The 19,180-nt window shown below is 48.9% G+C and overlaps 3 protein-coding genes and 1 non-coding gene across 11 annotated transcripts; 2 read left to right on the top strand and 2 right to left on the bottom strand.

Moving 5' to 3' along the window:
• Positions 1-5,592: 5,592 nt before the first annotated feature.
• On the top strand, positions 5,593-8,137 carry LOC122394302 (probable glutamine--tRNA ligase). Its single transcript, XM_043391076.1, has one exon. The coding sequence runs from the start codon at positions 5,698-5,700 to the stop codon at positions 8,017-8,019; it is 2,322 nt and encodes a 773-aa protein (XP_043247011.1). The 5' UTR covers positions 5,593-5,697; the 3' UTR covers positions 8,020-8,137.
• Positions 8,138-9,369: 1,232 nt separating this feature from the next.
• LOC122394301 lies at positions 9,370-14,789 on the top strand. 3 transcript variants are annotated; one of them, XM_043391073.1, is made up of 6 exons: positions 9,700-9,716; positions 10,321-10,384; positions 11,769-11,836; positions 12,044-12,163; positions 12,646-12,824; positions 13,515-14,789. In XM_043391073.1, exons 2-6 carry the CDS (start codon positions 10,362-10,364, stop codon positions 13,599-13,601), a joined length of 477 nt encoding a protein of 158 aa, XP_043247008.1. In that variant the 5' UTR covers positions 9,700-9,716; positions 10,321-10,361; the 3' UTR covers positions 13,602-14,789. The 3 variants fall into 3 exon arrangements, with proteins under 3 accessions (XP_043247010.1, XP_043247009.1, XP_043247008.1); XM_043391075.1 differs by lacking the exons at positions 9,700-9,716; positions 10,321-10,384 and adding an exon at positions 9,370-9,387; XM_043391074.1 differs by lacking the exon at positions 10,321-10,384 and having other exon boundaries at positions 9,556-9,716.
• On the bottom strand, positions 13,277-13,348 carry Trnam-cau. Its single transcript has one exon. It is a non-coding gene; the product is annotated as a tRNA-Met (tRNA).
• Positions 14,790-15,262: 473 nt separating the features above from the next.
• On the bottom strand, positions 15,263-18,923 carry LOC122394311 (neural Wiskott-Aldrich syndrome protein-like). Of its 6 annotated transcripts, none has more exons than XM_043391094.1 (4): positions 18,876-18,923; positions 17,168-17,240; positions 15,997-16,339; positions 15,263-15,532 (listed from the first exon to the last, which is right to left on the bottom strand). In XM_043391094.1, exons 2-4 carry the CDS (start codon positions 17,226-17,228, stop codon positions 15,328-15,330), a joined length of 609 nt encoding a protein of 202 aa, XP_043247029.1. In that variant the 5' UTR covers positions 17,229-17,240; positions 18,876-18,923; the 3' UTR covers positions 15,263-15,327. The 6 variants fall into 6 exon arrangements, with proteins under 6 accessions (XP_043247029.1, XP_043247033.1, XP_043247028.1 ...); XM_043391098.1 differs by having other exon boundaries at positions 18,861-18,897; XM_043391093.1 differs by lacking the exon at positions 18,876-18,923 and adding an exon at positions 18,846-18,858.
• Between the last annotated feature and the right edge of the window lie 257 nt (positions 18,924-19,180).

Genomic DNA, 19,180 nt, shown 5'->3' with positions numbered 1-19,180 from the left:
GAGTTCAAGTCGAAGACGGTGGAGGAGAGGCTGGTCGTAGTGAGCAAAGAACGGCTGTGTTGGGGCTGCCTGAACAAGGGTCACTTCATGAGGGATTGCCGCTCTGCAAGACGATGCAACTTGAATGGATGTAATGCATCTCATCACCGACTCATACATGTGGACAGAAGCGCCGCTTGTAATGAAGAAAGCCAAACAGAACCAAAAACAGTGGCACGAGAAGGAAGTCGCATCGTCGGCACGGCTCTCACAGAGACGACAGACACACTGCTGCAGTTGGTGCCGGTGCGGATTCACGGCCCAAACGGGGAGAGAGACGTAGTAGCACTGCTGGACCCGGGAGCGCAGACATCGCTCTGCTGTGAAGATGTCTTGGAAGACGTTGGGGTCCCTGGAGTCCGAGAGAATCTGCAGCTACAGAACATCGAAGGAAGCGGTACCAGACAGTCGTCTCTTCGAGTTCAGCTGACGGTCAGTCCTCTGAGCACAGCGACCAGCAGAAATCGAATCGTCGTGCCCGAGGTGTGGTCTGTGCCAAGGTTGAACGTGGCCCCACCCAGCATGAGTAGCAAGCAGCTTCGCAGCTGGAAGCACTTGCAGGACCTGGACCTACAGCAGTACAACGGCGCACACGTCGAGCTCCTACTTGGTGCCAACATTCTGGAAGCTGTGCTGCAGCGAGAGGTCAGGGTGGGAGGCCCCGGAATGCCCGTCGCTATCCGGACAGACTTTGGCTGGACCCTGACGGGATCGATATCCACCCTGATTCCAAGCACAATGCGGCAAGTCATGTTCATGCGTCAACGTGCTCCCGAAGACGCTCTGGAGGGTCTGCAAGAGTTGGTCCAAGACTGGTGGACGACCGAGGCCTTCGGCACCATGATCAACAGCTCTGATGCACGATCTCAAGAAGATCTCAGAGCTATGCGAATCTTGGATCAGCAGACCAGGAAGGTGGGGGACAGATATGAAGCTGGACTTCTGTGGGGTGAAGACGAACCGATGTTGCCGGACAACTGGAACCAAGCGTACCGACGTCTTCAGTCCATCGAGAGAAAACTCGACAAGCAGCCAGAACTGGCTACAAGGTACCAAGCCATCATCGACGGATGTGTGAAGGATGGTCACGCAAGGAAGCTCTCAGCAGAAGAAGCGGACGAACCGAAGGAGAAGCGTTGGTATCTGCCACACCACGCAGTAGTGAACCCGAACAAGCCAGGGAAGCTGAGAATCGTCTTCGACGCTGCGGCAACATACCAAGGTGTATCACTGAACTCGAAGCTCATCACAGGTCCAGATCTACTACAAAGCCTTCCTGGAGTGATCATGCGCTTCAGGGAAGGTCTGATCGCTGTGACAGCGGACATCAAGCAGATGTATCATCAGGTGAGGATCCGGACAGAAGACCAGCCTGCATCGAGCTTTCTATGGCGGGATATGGAGCGACACCGCAAGCCTGACGTCTATCAGATGGAGGTGGTCGTCTTTGGCGCGAAGTCATCACCGGCAACGGCCAACTACGTGCTGAGAAAGGCACTTCTGGACTATGGAGCGGAGACAGACAAGGTTCTCAGCAGAAGTCCCGAGCAACTGGCAAAGTCGTTCTACATGGACGATTGCCTGTTCTCTTGCATGACGGAAGACGCCGCCAAACAGCTGTATGCTGACGTGAAGGAGGCACTGCAGAGAGGAGGTTTTCACCTCACGAAGTGGAGAAGCAGTTCCCCCGCTGTGCTGAAAGGCGTTCCAGAGAGTGAGAGAGCCAGCGCCTCTGCGAGCCTATGTCTCAGGAGCTCGCACACCGCTGAAAAGACGCTGGGCATCGCATGGGAGGAAGACGGGGACACATTGGGGTTTCGTCTCCAAGCCAAAGAAGTGAGTGCAACCAAGCGTGGTGTGCTCAGCAAAGTGTCAACAATCTTTGACCCTCTGGGGATTGCTGCTCCTGTTACCGTGAGAGCAAAGATGATGATGCAGCGACTCTGGTGGAAACATCTGGAGTGGGACGAGCCACTACCCGAACCTGAGCTGAGCCAATGGTTGGAGTGGCTGAGTGAAGCAGAGAAGCTGAACGAAGTCGTGATGCAACGCTGCGTGAACCCCAGCGGCCCAGGGACACTGCGACGCCAACTTCATGTGTTCTGCGATGCGTCAGAGAGTGCGTTCGGCGCTGTGGCATACTGGAGGACAACTTCGAGCGATGGGTTACACCACTGTCGCTTCCTGATCGGCAAGTGCCGAGTCGCTCCACTGAAGCGACTATCAATTGTCCGTCTGGAGCTGCAAGCAGCCGTTCTTGGAGCGCGTCTGGTGGCTACCGTCCTCGGTGAGATCACTCAGCCACCGGATGACATCTTCTGCTGGACGGACAGCAAGGTCGTTCAGCAGTACCTTGATAATGAAACTCGACGGTTCAAGACCTTCGTGGCCAACAGACTTGCAGAGATTTACGAGCTGACCTGCAACGCGTGCTGGCGTCGGAGTCAAATGACGCCCAGGTCAACTCGCCAACGAGAGGCCGAACCATCGACCCTTCCGTCTGCTCCCAGTGGCCTCGCCATCGAGGGGCTGGGAGAGACAAAACACATCGGCATCTCCGCAACCGTGAGATAAACCAGCGGGGTTTACACGATCCTGACACATCGCTATCAAGCACTGGAGGACCAAGGGTCCTCTGAGTCTGGAGGCTCTCCAGCGTCTCTCCATCTCCAACGTGGGAGGCATTAGCCTCCGCGAGCGCTGCAGCGGCATCGGCGCAGGCGGCGGTGGCCTCCTCGGCCGCCTCAGCACGGGTGGCGGCTACCTCCTCGGCTACACCACCTCGGGCGGTAGCTTCCTCGGATGTGGCGGTTTCTGCTTGGGCGGCAGCGATTCGTCTAGCAGCGACGACGTCGCCAGTCGCCTTGGTGCGTCGGTGGGGATATACCACTGATTCCCATCATTAATCTTTGCTTAACGAAGTGGAAGTGTTTTTATTTTTCTGTTTCATGTTATACTTGCTGGTGTTTCAAGAAATAGCATCGTATTTGTTGGAATGTGAAATGGTTTATATGTGTTAGCGACGCGATGTGTACGGCAGCACGCCGGTTACCTTTCGTGAGTGTTGCCCTGCAGTGCAACACGGTGCGGGGGGATGTTAGCACCGGCGGCTGCAGGCCGGGCCGCCCGGACCACCGAGCGGGCCATGTGGCGGCCGGCCACGTGGCGCCTGGGGCTATGCTGGCACTGAGCTGGCCCCATAGCAAGCAGCCCGGTGATTGGCTGCTTGGGCTCCTGCCCTCGAGGCGCATGCGAGGTGACCTCGGGTCAGCGCGCGGTTATTGAGGGTAGTTCGTTCTGGATGCTCGGCGGGGAAGTGCTCGCTGTGTGGGTGGAAGCGGTGCTCTGGCTGTGGTGTGGTGGTGGTGCACAATACAGCAAGTGAAATATCTTAACTGGTGTGGAGAGGAGCTGGACCAGTGGAAAAGGGGACGCGACAGTGAACAGCAGCAAGTCTTCTCAGCGTGCGAGTAGCCGATCATTTCCTTTCATCCGGGACTCATAACACGGCCTCTTCCGGGGTGTGTGAGGGAGGCGGCCACAGTGTCTCGCCATCGAGTCACTGAGCTTAAACTCGTTCCCCGGGTCTTGCCATCGAGGCTCGGGTGCGGGGTCTCCGCTCAGACAGGGGTGCGACCAGTCGGCTCCGGCTAACCTTGCCATCGAGGCGCCGGAGTATCGGTTGATCTGTCCAATTACAGTGGTCCCGCCATCGAGAGGCTGGCATTGGGCAGCGGCTGGCGTCTTCCTCACCATCCTGATCTACCCATCGCTCTCCTACAGTCCTTGTCTATCATCCGGCTAAATAAGTGTCGTTGGCGTGTGAAATACCAGAGGACACGTGGCGACAGGCATTATATTGGGATAAATTAGGACTTCATATTGCATTGCACAGGTAGGTATGTACCTACATGATTAAGAATATTTTTTGAAGAGGGTGAGTGAGTCAGGGACAGTGAGAGGCCACCACTGCAGACCATTCCTCCCACAACCGAAGACCATTCATGTCAGGTGTCTCATGTATCAGGTACCGGGCCAACGGGGTTCATTCATTCCACTGAATATGAATCTAACTATAAAGCTGAGTTAATCAACAGTGGAATGGTTGAAAAGACACTCACTTACGGTGCATGACAATTTTTAGAGGCATAACTGTAACGTCTTTATTATCTGGTTCAAGACAAGCTGCATGTCACACCATGGGGCATGGGTCGGATGTAGGTGGGCCTAGTGAGCAGCAAGTCAGTCCTTGAGCTGGTTGACCGAGCCTGCACCATCAAAAAAAAGGGGGCAAGCGGTTCATCGCCGACAGCCTTGACCGAGAATGTTGATATGTTTCAACAGACGCAAGTGGCTGCATGGGGCTTGGCCAAATGTCATACATTAAGCCCCTTACCAATATGAATGATAATATCATAGGTATAAAATGAATACAATGATTGGAACAAGAATTGGTTGAACATTGGGAATTTCAATTAAGGTACATTACATCTTAACAAGTCACAGAACTTACTTGCAACAATAATTCCAATAATATAATTTATTGGAGGTTAATGACTGTGATATAGATTATTCTATTAATAATGATTATTTTTACCTTACTCCTCAATCCTAGGCAGCAACCAACCTCTCTGCTTGACCATTGCCGGTGGACGGTAGACCAGCGCGGTGTTTACATTTTTTTGCGCCTTGTTTGTCGCTGAAGCGCAATTCAAAGTGCTGGTCAGCCATGTTTGACTGAAAATATTTAATCTTTTTAATTAAAAACCTAGTCATAGAAAGGCTTGCCGAGCTTAGCTAATACTACCATTCGATTGAGAAAATAAAACTGAAGGGAAAAACGAAATTTTACGAAAATTGAAGGGGTCCGCAGGTCAATGACCTTGACCTTTGACCCATAATTTCTCAGAAAATGAGGCTTGCCGAGATTATTTATTTAAGCACAGTAATAAGTGATTCTGAATGTATTATCCCACCAAATTTCAAAGAAATCTGTGGGGTCCGATCTAGAAGGGTCACGTGACCTCAACGTGGCCGCGACCTTTGACCTCGCCGTACTCTTAGGTCAGGGCGTGCCGAGCTAAGCTTTTACTATCGTCGTGATCAGCACATTTTTATCTATCAGTGAGCAAATTTGTAAGAAAATTGAAAGGGTCCGGCCTGACTGACCTTGAACTTTGACCCTTGATTACTCCGTAAGTAAGGCTTGCCGAGCTTAGATTTTGTGCTTATCGTACTCAGGAGGTCAAGATCTATCATTTAGGTGATTATGAGCCGGATCGTAGGGGTCCGCTGGATTCGAATATCAAACAGCTGTTTGATATCAATCGGCTGCACACTTGACGAACATGAAATTAGCGCAGTTGATTCAAATTTTGATGCATTTAATCATTTATCAAATAAGAAGCATATTTAGTGACGTCATCAATAATAATTTTCATGTGATACCATTGGTCCATGGAACCCGCCTTCTTTGTCCACATGGCGAGAATGTATCTGATTGGTTGAGTTGAACGACGTCATAGGAAATTCATCAATCAACAAATAACATTTTCATTCCCATGGAATCTGTTTTCGGCTTGCTCAAAGCGTGAGAGAGTTACGTCAGGTTGTGTGTTGTTCTTTTAGAGTAGGTGAGCAGGCTGCAGTCGTGTGAAAATGGGTGAAAGTGAGCTATTAAAAAAGTTTCAGCTTGCAGGTCTTAGTGAGAAAAAGGCAAAAGAAACATTGAAGAATGAAGCCGTATCAAGTAATCTATCGGTGGTTCTTGATGAGGCTCTGAAGCATGCACCATCTGGTTTGTCAAAAGGGGCTGGAAATTTGCTTTATGGTGTCGCCACAAAAGTGAAGAAGCAAACCTTAGAGCATTTACCACTGCTGGCAGAATATATAGCAACAGAAAAGATAGATTCAGATGCACGGTTAACTGCGGCCTTGGAGTATCTGCTTCATGCTCCTGGCAAGTCAGTAGATCGTAAAAAATTTGAAGCAGCATGTGGTGTTGGAGTAGTTGTTACACCACAACAGATAGCAGCTGCTGTGCAGAAACTGCTGTCAGAAAATAAGGCAGAAATGTTGGAAAAGCGATACCAGTTCAATGTTGGAATGCTGCTTGCAGCTATGAGGAAAGAGCTGCCATGGGCAGATGGCAAGCTTGTGAAAGCTGAGATGGATGCTCAGGTGCTTTCACTCTTGGGACCAAAGACAGATGCTGACAATGCTCCTGTCCAAAAGAAGAAGCCAAAGAAGGAGAAGACTGAAACATCGACCAAAGCAGCTGACGCTAGTGGTGACACTGAGCCTTCAGATGGTGCTGCAACAATCACTGACTTGATGAAGAAGGTCAGTTTTCACAAACCAGGTGAAAACTACAAGACAGATGGATATGTTATCACAGATAACACAATGAAGCACATGGAGAATCACCTGAAACAAACAAAGGGTCAGGTGAGGACCCGATTCCCACCAGAACCCAATGGCATCCTGCATATTGGGCATGCAAAGGCCATCAACATCAACTTTGGCTATGCAGCCGCTCATGATGGAATCTGCTTCCTGCGCTATGATGATACAAATCCAGAAAAGGAAGAGGAGAAGTTCTTTGTGGGGATTTTGGACATGGTGAAGTGGCTCGGATACACCCCCTACGACATCACCCACTCCTCCGACTACTTTGACCAGCTCTATGAGTGGGCCTGTGAGCTGATCAACAAAGGTCTCGCCTATGTCTGCCATCAGAAAGCCGAGGAGGTGAAGGGGATCAACGCACCGCCATCTCCTTGGCGCGACCGTCCTGCTGCTGAGAGCCTTCAGCTGTTCCATGACATGAAGAATGGCAAGATCGATGAAGGTGCTGCAACGCTGCGCCTGAAGGTCACCCTGGAGGAGGGCAAACAGGACCCTGTGGCGTACCGGATCAAATTCGTGCCGCACCACCGCACAGGGGACCGGTGGTGCGTATACCCGACCTACGACTACACGCACTGTCTGTGCGACTCGCTGGAGAACATCACCCACTCGCTGTGCACCAAGGAGTTCCAGGCGCGCCGCTCCTCCTACTACTGGCTGTGCAACGCCGTGGACATCTACTGCCCCGTCCAGTGGGAGTACGGCCGGCTCAACATGAGCTACGCCGTCGTCTCCAAGCGCAAGATCGCCAAGCTGATCACGGAGGGCCTGGTGGCCGACTGGGACGACCCGCGGCTCTTCACGCTGACGGCGCTGCGCCGGCGCGGCTTCCCGCCGCAGGCCATCAACAACTTCTGCGCCAAGCTCGGCCTCACCGGCGCCCAGATCGTCATCGACCCTGAGATGCTAGAGTCGGAGGTGCGTGATGTGCTGAACGTGTCGGCGCCGCGCGTGATGGCCGTCCTGGAGCCGCTCAAGGTGACCATCACCAACCTTCCCTCCGACGCGCCGGCCCAGCTGGAGGTGCCCGACTTCCCCAGCGAGCCGCAGCGCGGGGCGCACCGGGTCGCGTTCGGCTCGGAGATCTACATCGAGGCGTCCGACTACCGCGCCGCCGAGGAGAAGGGCTACCGCCGGCTGACGCCGGGCCAGTCGGTGGGACTGAGACACGCCGGTTTCGTCATCCAGCTGGAGCGCGAGGTGCGCGACGCGTCGGGCGCGCTCACCGAGCTGCGCGTCACCTGCCAGCCGGTGGCCGCCGCCGCCAAGCCCAAGGCGTTCATCCACTGGGTGGCGAGCCCACGGCCGTGCGAGGTGCGACTCTACGACCGGCTGTTCCGACACAAAAACCCGGAGGACGCCGCCGAGGTGCCCGGCGGTTTTCTGTCCGACGTGAACCCCGACTCGCGCACTGTGGTGACGGCGCTCATCGACGGCGGCCTGCGCGCCAAGGTGTACGACAAGTTCCAGTTCGAGCGCGTCGGCTTCTTCTCCGTGGACCCGGACGCCACGGAACAGAAGTTGGTCTTCAACAGGACTGTGACGCTGAAAGAGGACACAGGCAAAAACTAGTGATGCTCATCGGGAGAACATGGACGGGGTGCCGAGATCCGCTTTGTTGAACTTGGCTGTTTTTTGGTGATTTACTGCTGTTCTGGTCTAAAATAAAACTAGAGTATTTAAATAAGTACCTACTGGCATTGTTGTTGGATGGGGACTCCTTGTTGATACGGGTTGTTGCGACCGCCTAGCTTGGCCTGAAATGTTGTAAAACATCCCAGTGGTACTTTGCAACAAGTAGACTGGTTTCATTCAGCGCAACGGAGAGCACCGCATCGAAATTATTCCAGAATGCCTGAGCTAGACACTCGCCAAAAATGTTGTTGTTGTTGAAGAGTTAGGGCGCGCAACTCGCCAAAAAGAAGAAAAAACTTTCTAACCAGGCATTATCCTTTAGTGACTGCAGAACATGACCACTGATGACCACATGGCGGTCGTCACAATCTCAAATAATCGATTGTTTACTAAGAATGGTGACTACAGTTTCCTTTTGCATGGCGTTAGTTCGCGCTATCCTATGAATAAGATGCTAAGCGGAATAGTTAAATACCCTGTCCCGAAAGGGCAAATGATGCTATTGAGTAACAACGTCACGTACATAGAGCCTGCGTGGGCGGGAAAGGCTTTTTAAAGACCATATACTTACTTACTTACTTACTTACTTACGAAGTACAGAATTTGGATAGGCCAGACTAGGCCTTTAGAAACCTTTCTAGTCGAGCTCCTCGTGCGTCTGACTATTCGTCTGCGTGAGGGATGTCGTGTGCATGGTGTGCCCAGTGAGCGTCAACCCGGTTTTTGAATTGGTTCAGGGTGTCGGATGCGACGACCACTGGCGGTAGGCTGTTCCAGTCGTTGATGACCCGGATGGAGAACGCGTTGCGCCGAATCTGGAGACCGCTCGCGGCTTGGCTAGTCTCCACTGGTGTCCTCTTGTAGCAGGAGTTCTGTCGGCTGCATATATATATATATATATATATATATATATATATATATATATATATATATATATATATATATATATATATATATATATATATATATATATATATATATATATATACATATATACAAACACTACAATATACTGGTTTGTGGTTAGGCCGAGAATTGAAGCTAGGTAGGCTGCGTTTCGTTTGATGAGGTTATTCGTGAATCGTGGGGCCCATAGCCTTGGTGGGACTTTGGTGGGACTTGAAGGGTGAAGCGGGGTGTATTTTGGGTCACCATGAGTAAATTTGGTGATAATTCAGGCGCGTGACAAAAGCCGCGGATGAGACAAAATATTGCGCGGGTGTGTTGTGTTCTGTTCGCTTTTGCGCTTTTGTCCAACTTTGAAATAACCAACAAAGTTCGAGCACACTTTTATCCGTGAAGGGGGTTGAATCATTAGCATGCCCATTAAAGCATATTTTCTTAATAAATTAAGAAACGATTCGTGCAGTTAGCTTGCCGGAAACGTGATTCTTTTATAAGAAATTTGTTCACATCGTGTGCTGAATGACCGTGAGCCTTTACAAGCAGCACCAATAGAACACCACGGCTTTCATTCACTTTTTATTTCTGAGCGTGTTGTTTGGACGGATCATTTGACATCTATTGACTCTTTTAAATATTTTTGTGTAACTTACTTATCTTGAAACTAGAGAATTGTCCTTGTCCTGGGCATTTGGTTTGCTGTTTTGTAATTTGTTGAGCTCTGTTTTGAGGTTAGTGGATTGACCATTTCTAACGGAAATATACCACTGAGGCAAATTCAAGAGTATAGGGGCAAACTAGGCTTTCAGCTAAGAGCAGAAGTTTATTGCGCATTGACTAATCATGCTGAGGGCTGTCAACGGGCCCTGTGTGCGGTCGAACCACGCACAGCCTCCAAGCTCCGCCCACTGCGTCCCTACGTCAGCCTTCCGTCACCGCACACAGCGACCACTGTGGCCGGTCGAGACTGGCCACAGTGGACCGTCCACCACACGCAGCCATGACGTCAGAACCGCCTATCCATCCCCCACCCCCACGCCTGCTGCACACACCGCACTCAGCAGTTTGCGATGCCCGTGAACACCGCTCTGCATTATAGTGCATGTGTATATAGTTCAAAACCAACTGCATGCTGACTGGCTGATGCTTAGCTTCTGCAAAAGGTACCTAGCGCATTCTTGGCATTCTTCACCACATTCCTCGGGAAGGGAATTATTTCAGAATTATAATTGACACCTATATCTTTGGCTAGGCTGATTTTATTGTTCATTGTAGAGGTGTTAAAGGTTCAGAATGGTGCTTGTCTTAGCTTAAGCTATAAAACTGCTTTTCCAGTTCAGAGCCGGAAGTTTAAAGTGGTAGGCATATTTCTTTTAATGTTGAATGAAGAATGTTACAGGTGGGTGACATCAAATGAAGGGTGAACTGCTCTATTCATTCAATGGCTGGTCTTGAAAAATATATTTTGCTAATTGCAAGCATTGTTGCATGGGAGTGGCAAGTGCCCAAAATTAAAATGTCCCCTGGCCCCTCCCTTAGACCTGGCATCACACCTGAACTAAGCATGGAATTCAGATGGGCCAGATGTGGCCAGATGATTCAAGAAACCTTCACTTATTTGAGCACCCAAAGTAAAGCACCCAAACTTGATGAGTTTGCTGTTTTTTTCAGAAATATTTAGAAAACTAAGGCAAAAAATGTTTGCCTAGAATATTAAACTTTGCTTTAACTTCCTTAAAATACATATTCCATTAAGAATATGGGGTTGGTAATTATAATAAGGGGATGATATGCCCGCTGCCCCCTATGTCATCAAATACCATCTTTCTGAATGATAATGTTAAAGTTCAGAATATTGCATCCTAAATTTGATTATTCACAATCCTACCCACCTTTTCAGCTCAAAGGTGGTTCCAGAATGAAACACAGCTGTTCATAGTTTTTATTTGAACACTTATCTGGCTACCTACCTGTTATTAGCTTGTTGTTTGTTACACAAGTAAAAATTGTGTGGATCATGATGTGGCACAGCATTTCTTACTAGGAGTTTGTTGTGAACTAACTCAATCAAATGACATGAGATGATGAGTGACCATACCAATGACCATAAACTCAAAGTGATACCTACCTTAACCTACCAGGACATAATGGCTGCAAAGGAGACATTCTGACTCAGGCTTAGGCATTGCTCATAATTCCACAAATCCACTATAATCAGTCATTAAAGGGACCCTCCCACCTTAACATTAGATTTGAGTTGAGATAGCCAAAATGGGGTCCCTGGCTCACAATTACCGGTTTCGGCACTCACAACATCGAGAAATGCCTTAAATCGGAAATATTGAATTTCAAAATTGCAGCATTTTGATTCAGAGGGGCTAATGCTTAGGAATACCCCTCTGAATGTGTGACGTCAGCGCAAATATCTAACGATTTTTAAATGTTTGACTAAAACGTTTTGTAGCACGCGGTGGTATATGATATTTGCGCGCAACATCTGCCACAAACGCCGCACTTCTAAAATAAAGTCGCTAGAAACAGCGGAGATCCCAAAAAGTAAACAAAAGTAAAAGTCTAATATCTTGAAAACCGGTGAATATTTTTCGGTGAAATTTGGTAGATATTCGTTTTCACTCTTTCTGAACCGAGCGACATCACTTTCATGCCAATTCATAAACTTTTTTGAAGGTGGGAGGGTCCCTCCTGTCAAAAAATATTGGTGAATGTAGCTTTCTATCTACTTGATGTTTAGCCTCGGTAATTTGAGCTCCACTTGGTTTCAGGAATAATATGGAGCTCCAGTGGCATTGGTCAGCTGCAGCAGTGCTGGTGCTCTTTTCCCTCCACTCAGGTAAGCTGAATTCTTGGTGAATTTTAGCCCTTGTTTTGCAAATATGTCTTCAATGGGATTCATATCGGTTGTCTTTGACTTGTTTTGATGTTAAAAATCTGCCTATCACTTGTTACAATCACCATTTCTCAATAAACTCAGTGTTTACTGTTATCCTATGAAGGCAGGCAGTGACTCATTTGACTACTGTGTGTCTTTTTGTTGCAGCGTCGGCACACGAGTGTTACGTGTGCGTCGGCCAGGCGGGGAACGGCGGCAAGTGCACGGAGACGGTGGCGCTCTGCGAATACGAGGAGCAGAGCTGCATGACCACTGTCAGCTGGGGAAGTGAGTATCAGAGCGCGGAAACGGCGGTATTTTATAACGATTGCTAAAACGATCGTTATCTGGGTAGTGGGTACTATACAGTATACAGACCTGTTTTTGCTACTTTGTCGTTTACTTTGAGGCAGCCGTATTTTTATTGTTTAGTTTTATATAATCGTGGATCTCTTAATGTCAAGATCCACGCCAAGCAGATCTAATCTGCTAAGAGCTGAAACCTTCAATGCTCTATTTTCCAGTTTAGCTCAAATGTTAGGCGACATGCGACCCGCGATGCGACTGCGACCGTCATGCGAGTAAGCGTCATGCGACTGAGACTGAGCTCAGTCGACTCATGCGACTGAGCTACGCTTACCAGCGTCGGTCACTGCTACTACACCAAAACGTATTTTTTACAGTACGTTGCAATACCGCCCTTAGTTCAGTGCGACCTGCCCAGTGGCTGGCCTTTGCTCTCTGACACCTTGTGCCCACCTCTCCGCCAGGCACCCCCGGCTGGCGACTCGGAGTGCCCATGATGCTGTTCGTGTCCAAACAGTGCGCCACCGATGACTACTGCGAGGAGATGCGGCTGAAAAACCTGCCACTATGCACGCGCATCTCGTACGAGGATTGGCGTTGCACGTCTTGCTGCAAGGGCGACCGCTGCAACTACTATATTATCGTAAGTACCGCTGTAGCTGCATTACCCATCGTAAGGGCGACAGCTGCAACTACTAATATCGTAAGTGGGACCGCCGTAAGTGCTACATTTCCTGTCGTAAGGGTGACTGCTGCAGCACTAGTGCTTTACCATTAGTGGGACCGACGGATGACGGCCCATGCAGTGCAGATCGTGTAAACACCTCGTGATCAAGGTGGCGACACCTCGATTGGACCGTGGAAAAGAGTAAAAGCCAAAGGCTAGGCCCATCCCATATATGTTTTGGGCGCAGTGGGAAAACAAAGGAGGGTAATAGGGGTTCTTGAGAGCTCTTCGGCGAATCTTTCCTACAAAATGCGTGTAGAAATGTGAATTTCGACGAAAAGTCGAAAGTCGAAGAAGATTAGGTGTAATTGCGTACTATACTGCCGCGTGACCCCGTGTTTACCTATTGAACGTCAGCGGCGAAAATGTAGCAGAGCGTGGTTTCGATCCACGGACCTCTGGGTTATGGGCCCAGCACGCTTCCACTGCGCCACTCTGCTTCTGTCGGCGAGTGGTTCTTTCAGTGATGTAAATCAAATCACCGTAGGATGCTTCTCATTAGCAGCTGTGTCCCATTCTTTTCTGACTTTGTCACGAGGGCGTGACACTGTCCGCACTCCCGATGCACCCGACCGCTGACGGTGACCCTTCTTCGGTCTGTTCCAGGACGGCGCCTCGCCGCACCGCGCGTTCCCACTGCTGACTGGCGCCGCCCTGCTGCTGCTGGCGCTCGCACACCTCCGGCGTCTGTGAGCGTCGCCTGGCGCATCTCCGGCGTCGGGGAGCGTCGTCTGGCGCATTTCCGGCGTCTGGGAGTACAACCAACCCGCCCGCTTCTGCCCCACGAGGACCCCGCCCCTCATCGGCGGTCACCCGGCCCTGTCCGTGGCGGTCGGATGAGGATTTTCCGGGGTGTCACGAAAGTCAACGGTATCTACTCGTATGAAATTGAAATGTGAGCATCACGGTACACACCGGTCCACAGCTCACCCTCAGTCGTTTCACCTGATCGGAGAGGCCCCGTTCTGTCATTCCATGGGCTGGTTGGCGTTGTATTGTAAGAAGTGTCGGCGATTTTTTATACGAAGAGACCGCCTACCTGGCTTTTGAATCTCCTAATCCGTCCATTATATTGTGATCGCAAGATCTGTCAATTTTATGAAGTCGGGGTTTTTACCTGCCATTCCACTGTGAGAAAAATCATGCATCTATTTCGAAAACATGTCAAAGTAGATGCATAACCATCGATGTGTGGGTGGATAATGTATGGGTACATTTGTGCGTTGAAGTGCTTGATGAGGACGTCTGTGTCGGGTTAGGATGTCATAAGCATAACGATTCATGTAGGCTATCGACTCTTTTAGAATAGACAGTGTTGATGCATTTGTAGCAGATAGTTAGGGTCTGCATTCGACGTATTTCTATAGAGTAAAGCTTGATCACCCTTGGAAAATAACAATTTCTGTCGCTTCGCACATCAGCGTATATTTACTGTGGCGTTTTATTGATAAGTGGTGTATTAGTGTTGTAACTTTTTATCCTGTTTCGGTCTAGCGTAATTTTCGATGGATCTGATTAAGTCGGCACCGTATCCTTTCTTTTGCTGATCGGTCTAACTAGGCGGTTTATTAGTGTGTGATAATGTTTGTTGTTGCTGAAGCGACTGGTTGAAATCTTATTTCAAAGGACACTACTATAGGACAGTGAAAGGTCATATCATACCATGTTTGCGTTACATGCAACGTAGAATATCCTGTTTGATATCCTGATTCGCGCGTCGCACATCTATCATGGTGTTTCTTCAAAGCAGTCATCCGTCCCCGAAGCGTTTTCAGAGGCTTATTTTTGTACCTGCCTAGTGCCTACACCAGCGTTTGTACGACGTTGTAGAGCAGATGGGGCCTTGGGCCGGCTTGTATATCAATATACCGTAAATGACTACTGGATATGTGTTGACAGGGTGGTGACTGGGCGACAAGTCGCTGTGGTGGAAGTGTGACACCTGTGACTGATACCGCTCGACCTGCATTCATCTCGTATCGCTTCGTTTCTCAACTGACGAGTAATTACCGATGTTTAATCAAAGTTGATTAAACAGTTCTGTTTTGCGCGACGAAAAAGATATGTCATCCCCCCCCCCCCCGCCTACCTGGCGTGGTTCGCAGCGCGGTTAATAACGTGAATAGTGTCTAATGGGGTGAATCGTGTGCTACAAGACAGCCCAGGCACAGTTCTTGCCATCGGTCGACTCTCCGATCCCAAGGGTCCAAAATACCCTCCAACTCACCCACTGGGGTGCCAGTATACGCTGTGCTCGACTGGGTTACTCGTATCAAATCCATCGGGCCACTTATTCAGCCGAGCTTTCTCCGGCGACGCGCGTAAGGTATTTCTATCCCGACAAACACCAGATCAACAAGCAAACACAGTTCATATTTCACAATTCACACGACCCCGCCCCACTATCCCGCACAAACCGTTACTTGGGTGGCTTAATCAGATTATCCTTCTCCATCTCCAGCCGGATGAAATAGGGCAGCCGCTTGCCGTGCCGTTTCGTGGCCATCGGTAGTGTGGAGCTCTTCTCTATGATTTCGTCCATGTACTGGCGGGGATCGAAGCGCCGTGCGTCCGCGATCATGGCCATCTGCTCGGCTTGGAACGCCTTCTCGCGTCGGATGGACCTGCGCGAGACACCGGTGTCAATAACTACGTTTCCATGGCACGTCTAAATCGATTTAGCAAAATTTCGCGTGCGGTTTTCTCGGATACTTTTCACTTTATGCAAAAATGAGCATATATATATGGTTTTAGCTACCACTCAATCCTATATTTACAATTACAAATGACGCCGAAATGCTATGATGCAGCTAATCCATTTTGCAAAATCGGCTTAGCTTGTGTCATGGAAACGTTGCTATTGTCAGTGAGGGGATCAGCTGGGGGAGGGCGCATGGCGGCGAGTGATACCACGGCAGCATGCATCAATCGACGATGGTGATGTGTGGTGGGGCGAAGCGGAAACAAGTGACAATGGCAGAATCTGGGGCTGGCAGCGTGAATGCCAATGCTAGTCTCGGATAGTGGCACCTGACTATCCTGGGGCTCCACAAAGTAAAACTATAAATCAGGAGACGTCATCACTCACCTTCGCAGTTTCACTTTGGCCCAGACGTAGCGCATCCTTTTCCTCAGCTTCTTCAGCTTGTGTTTCCGCATCTTGCGCCTGCGGATGACCACGAGTCGTGCCGCCTGCCTGCGGCCGCGGTCGCCGCTGGGCGCCGGCGGCTGCGCGGGCTCGGGCAGGGGCGGCGGCGGCAGCGGCCGCACGGAGGGCGCCAGCGGCGGCAGACGGAGCGCCAGCGGCGCCACAGGCGGGGTCAGCGGCGCGCGCAGCGGCAGCAGCCGGCAGAGCGCGCTCACCGCGGGCGGCGGCGGCGGCGGGAGCCGCTGGGTAGCGCCGACCGTAGCCAGACTGCGGACCGCGCCATCTGCGCCACAGAGCGACAGTCACACAATAATGATCACATTTTTTGATCCCACAATGATCCCACAGGCCACAATTAACACAATAATGATCCCACAAGTCACAACAATGATTCCCATTTTTTTCACTGAAATCCTAGCTGTCCATTGAAGCTCATAACTTGTGTTTTATAATACAACACTTTAGGTCACTACATTCTTCTAAAACGATGGGGGTGGCCTCTTGACTACTCTGGAGGCATCTGCAACCACTACCCAGTGGGAACTTCCTAGCTGGCAAGAGTGCAGCAGCCAATGTTTTGCTAGAATAACAAATAGTTATAAAGAAAGGAGTGTCCTCTTATGGACACTCCTATGGATTTTACACTGATGTGTCCTTTTATGCATAATTGCTAGCCAGTTGATATGTAGCCTAGGATTAGCCTGACTGTGAAATGAGCAACTGTGAAATAAGCATGCCTTAATGGAGATGGGCTCAAAATGACCTTGCACTTGGCACATCCTAAAACCTGAATAAACAAACAAAAGTGGGTATTAGTAGAGCAGACATCACACAAAGGTTTTCCAACTAAGGAGAGGCGCTATGCTTGGAGGTACTTCTTTCTAACAAAACCTAAACAAACCTAAACTAACCTGACCTAACCTAACCTACAACCTACAACCTACAAACCTACAACCCTACCCTACAAGTTACAACCTACAAACCTACAGCACCTCTCCTTGGTTGGAAATCTTCGTGTGACGTCTGCTCTACTAATGCCCAAAAGGGAGCACGAAGAAATGAAAACTATATACTCTTTTAGTCTTGAATAAAAAGACAGGTCCTTACTCACTTTGAGAGGTGGGAGTTCTGAGCCAAACTTGAGTAAGAGCTCTGTTAAGTGCAGACAGCATTGTTGCAGGAACCTGAAAAATCTGCAAGTGTTAAAATGGTGACAAGACCAGACATTGTCTAAAGTGCAACTCATGTTCAATGACTTGGCCAAATAATATTCAACATATACAATGAAATATTTTCTGTAGAATGCATTAGAAGCTTGAGCTAAAACTCAGAAAATTAGATTATTTAGATTAGAATTAGATTATTAGATAGCAAATTAGAAAACAAAGATATCACTTAGCTTAGATCATAGATGAGTATTGTGAGTCACTTGTGAATCTACACCAAGACCCTTTATACCTAAATGAATTTAGTGTAGATCTACCTACGCTGAATGAATTGGTGTTCATAGATTCAGGTTCGATTGAGATCAACTAACTGATAGGGACAAATCCTAAGGTGGTGAAGGCACCTTGAAGGGGCCCAGCGCATCAGCACGTCATGTTGCATGTGCATGTGATGTGATGCATGTGATGTTGGGTTGGGTGAAGGTGGGTGAAGGGACTAGGGAGGATACCACAATAGGCAGGTACAAGGCATAAGGTATAAGGTATACCCAGGTATACCCTTCTGGGGCTATCTGTAAGAATCTTGGGGGCTACCACATAAATAAAATCGATCAAATAACGTTTTATACACCTTCAAATAAAGTATGATTGTACTATGATTGATTCATCTATATTACTATTTGAGGAGGGTGCGTCTGTCCGTTACCGAGGTCCCGACTTGGTGCTGCTTTGCGTGGACTACAGGCCAGACCGTTGCACCTAGCACGCTGAAATTTGCACAACTCATAGATCAAGGATGTGCGACGTGCCTTTGAGGGGTCTCAGCTCGATCGGGTCGATAGGGAGCGCGTGGCGCGTGCCCAAAAAGTGCAAATTCGCGTCATAGACTTTACATGTATAAATCGGCGTGCGAAATCGGGCGAAAACGGCTAATTTTGGCCGACACTGGTCCGGTTCCGGCGCAATATCTTGGTGACCAGGGGTCCGACCGGCACGGGGAAAACAGGATCGTGTAGATAATTGAATGGGCAATTGAATGGTGTGCGATGCAGTGGATGGCACGTACCACGTGCACCGGGGAGGGCACTTTTGTTGAAAAATTGCGGTTTTGGGCGGATTTTGGAATTGATTTTATTTTTAGGTGACCGTTAAATGGAGCGAGTTGAATCAACGCCTATTTGCAAGAGAAAGGTACCGCCTCTCATATAAAAATTGTGAAAAGCTGATTGATCCAAATCAAGGTGGTGCAAATCACAGGAGAAAATGGTGTTTGTCAATTTTGTGCCACTTTGTTAATCACACGGGGTTTGCTGCATAACCTGATACCTTTGGCAATTGAATATGGTACCATTGGATAGAGCATTCAATTCTGTCCAATATTCACTCTTCATTTTTGCATGATTAGCAACAGTATCCTTAAAAATGTAAATGTTCCAAACCATTACATTGTCATTTTTAGCGAAATTCATCGATGGCCCTCAAAAGACTTCACGCCAGTTTTCGAATCATTCTAAAGTAGAACGCATGATAATACGACACGGGCACCTCGATGCGATGTATCTTTTTTGTTTTATTACAAAATGCTTGGCCGTCAAAAAGAAATCGAACGAAATGGATACCAACCAAATCGACACAGACCAACCCAATACCCACTGGTCAAAAATAACCCTTCTTCGCGTTGCGGAGCACGCGGGTAACCCTAGTTACTGGCTATGACTGGCTAGATTCACAATTGTAGTACGTCGTCCATAAATGTCTCGAGCCCCAAATCTCAAAATAAAGTAAGTAACTTTTTTCACCTATTTCAATGGATATATATTTAAAAAATTTAAGTGATTTCTGTCTGTTTTCGTAATTATCACAGAAAAATTAAAGTAATTTTAACAAATAAATGTACCATTCAAAATAGTTTCATCAGTTAAACCAAATCATCGTATAGGTGGCGCAGCTATCTTTTA

This window comes from Amphibalanus amphitrite, unplaced genomic scaffold (genome assembly GCF_019059575.1).
Source record: "Amphibalanus amphitrite isolate SeventyFive unplaced genomic scaffold, NRLGWU_Aamphi_draft 000584F_arrow, whole genome shotgun sequence".
Classification (NCBI taxonomy): Eukaryota; Metazoa; Arthropoda; class Thecostraca; order Balanomorpha; family Balanidae; genus Amphibalanus; species Amphibalanus amphitrite.
Note: the sequence above shows the minus strand (reverse complement) of the source record. Positions and strands in the feature narration are given on the sequence as shown.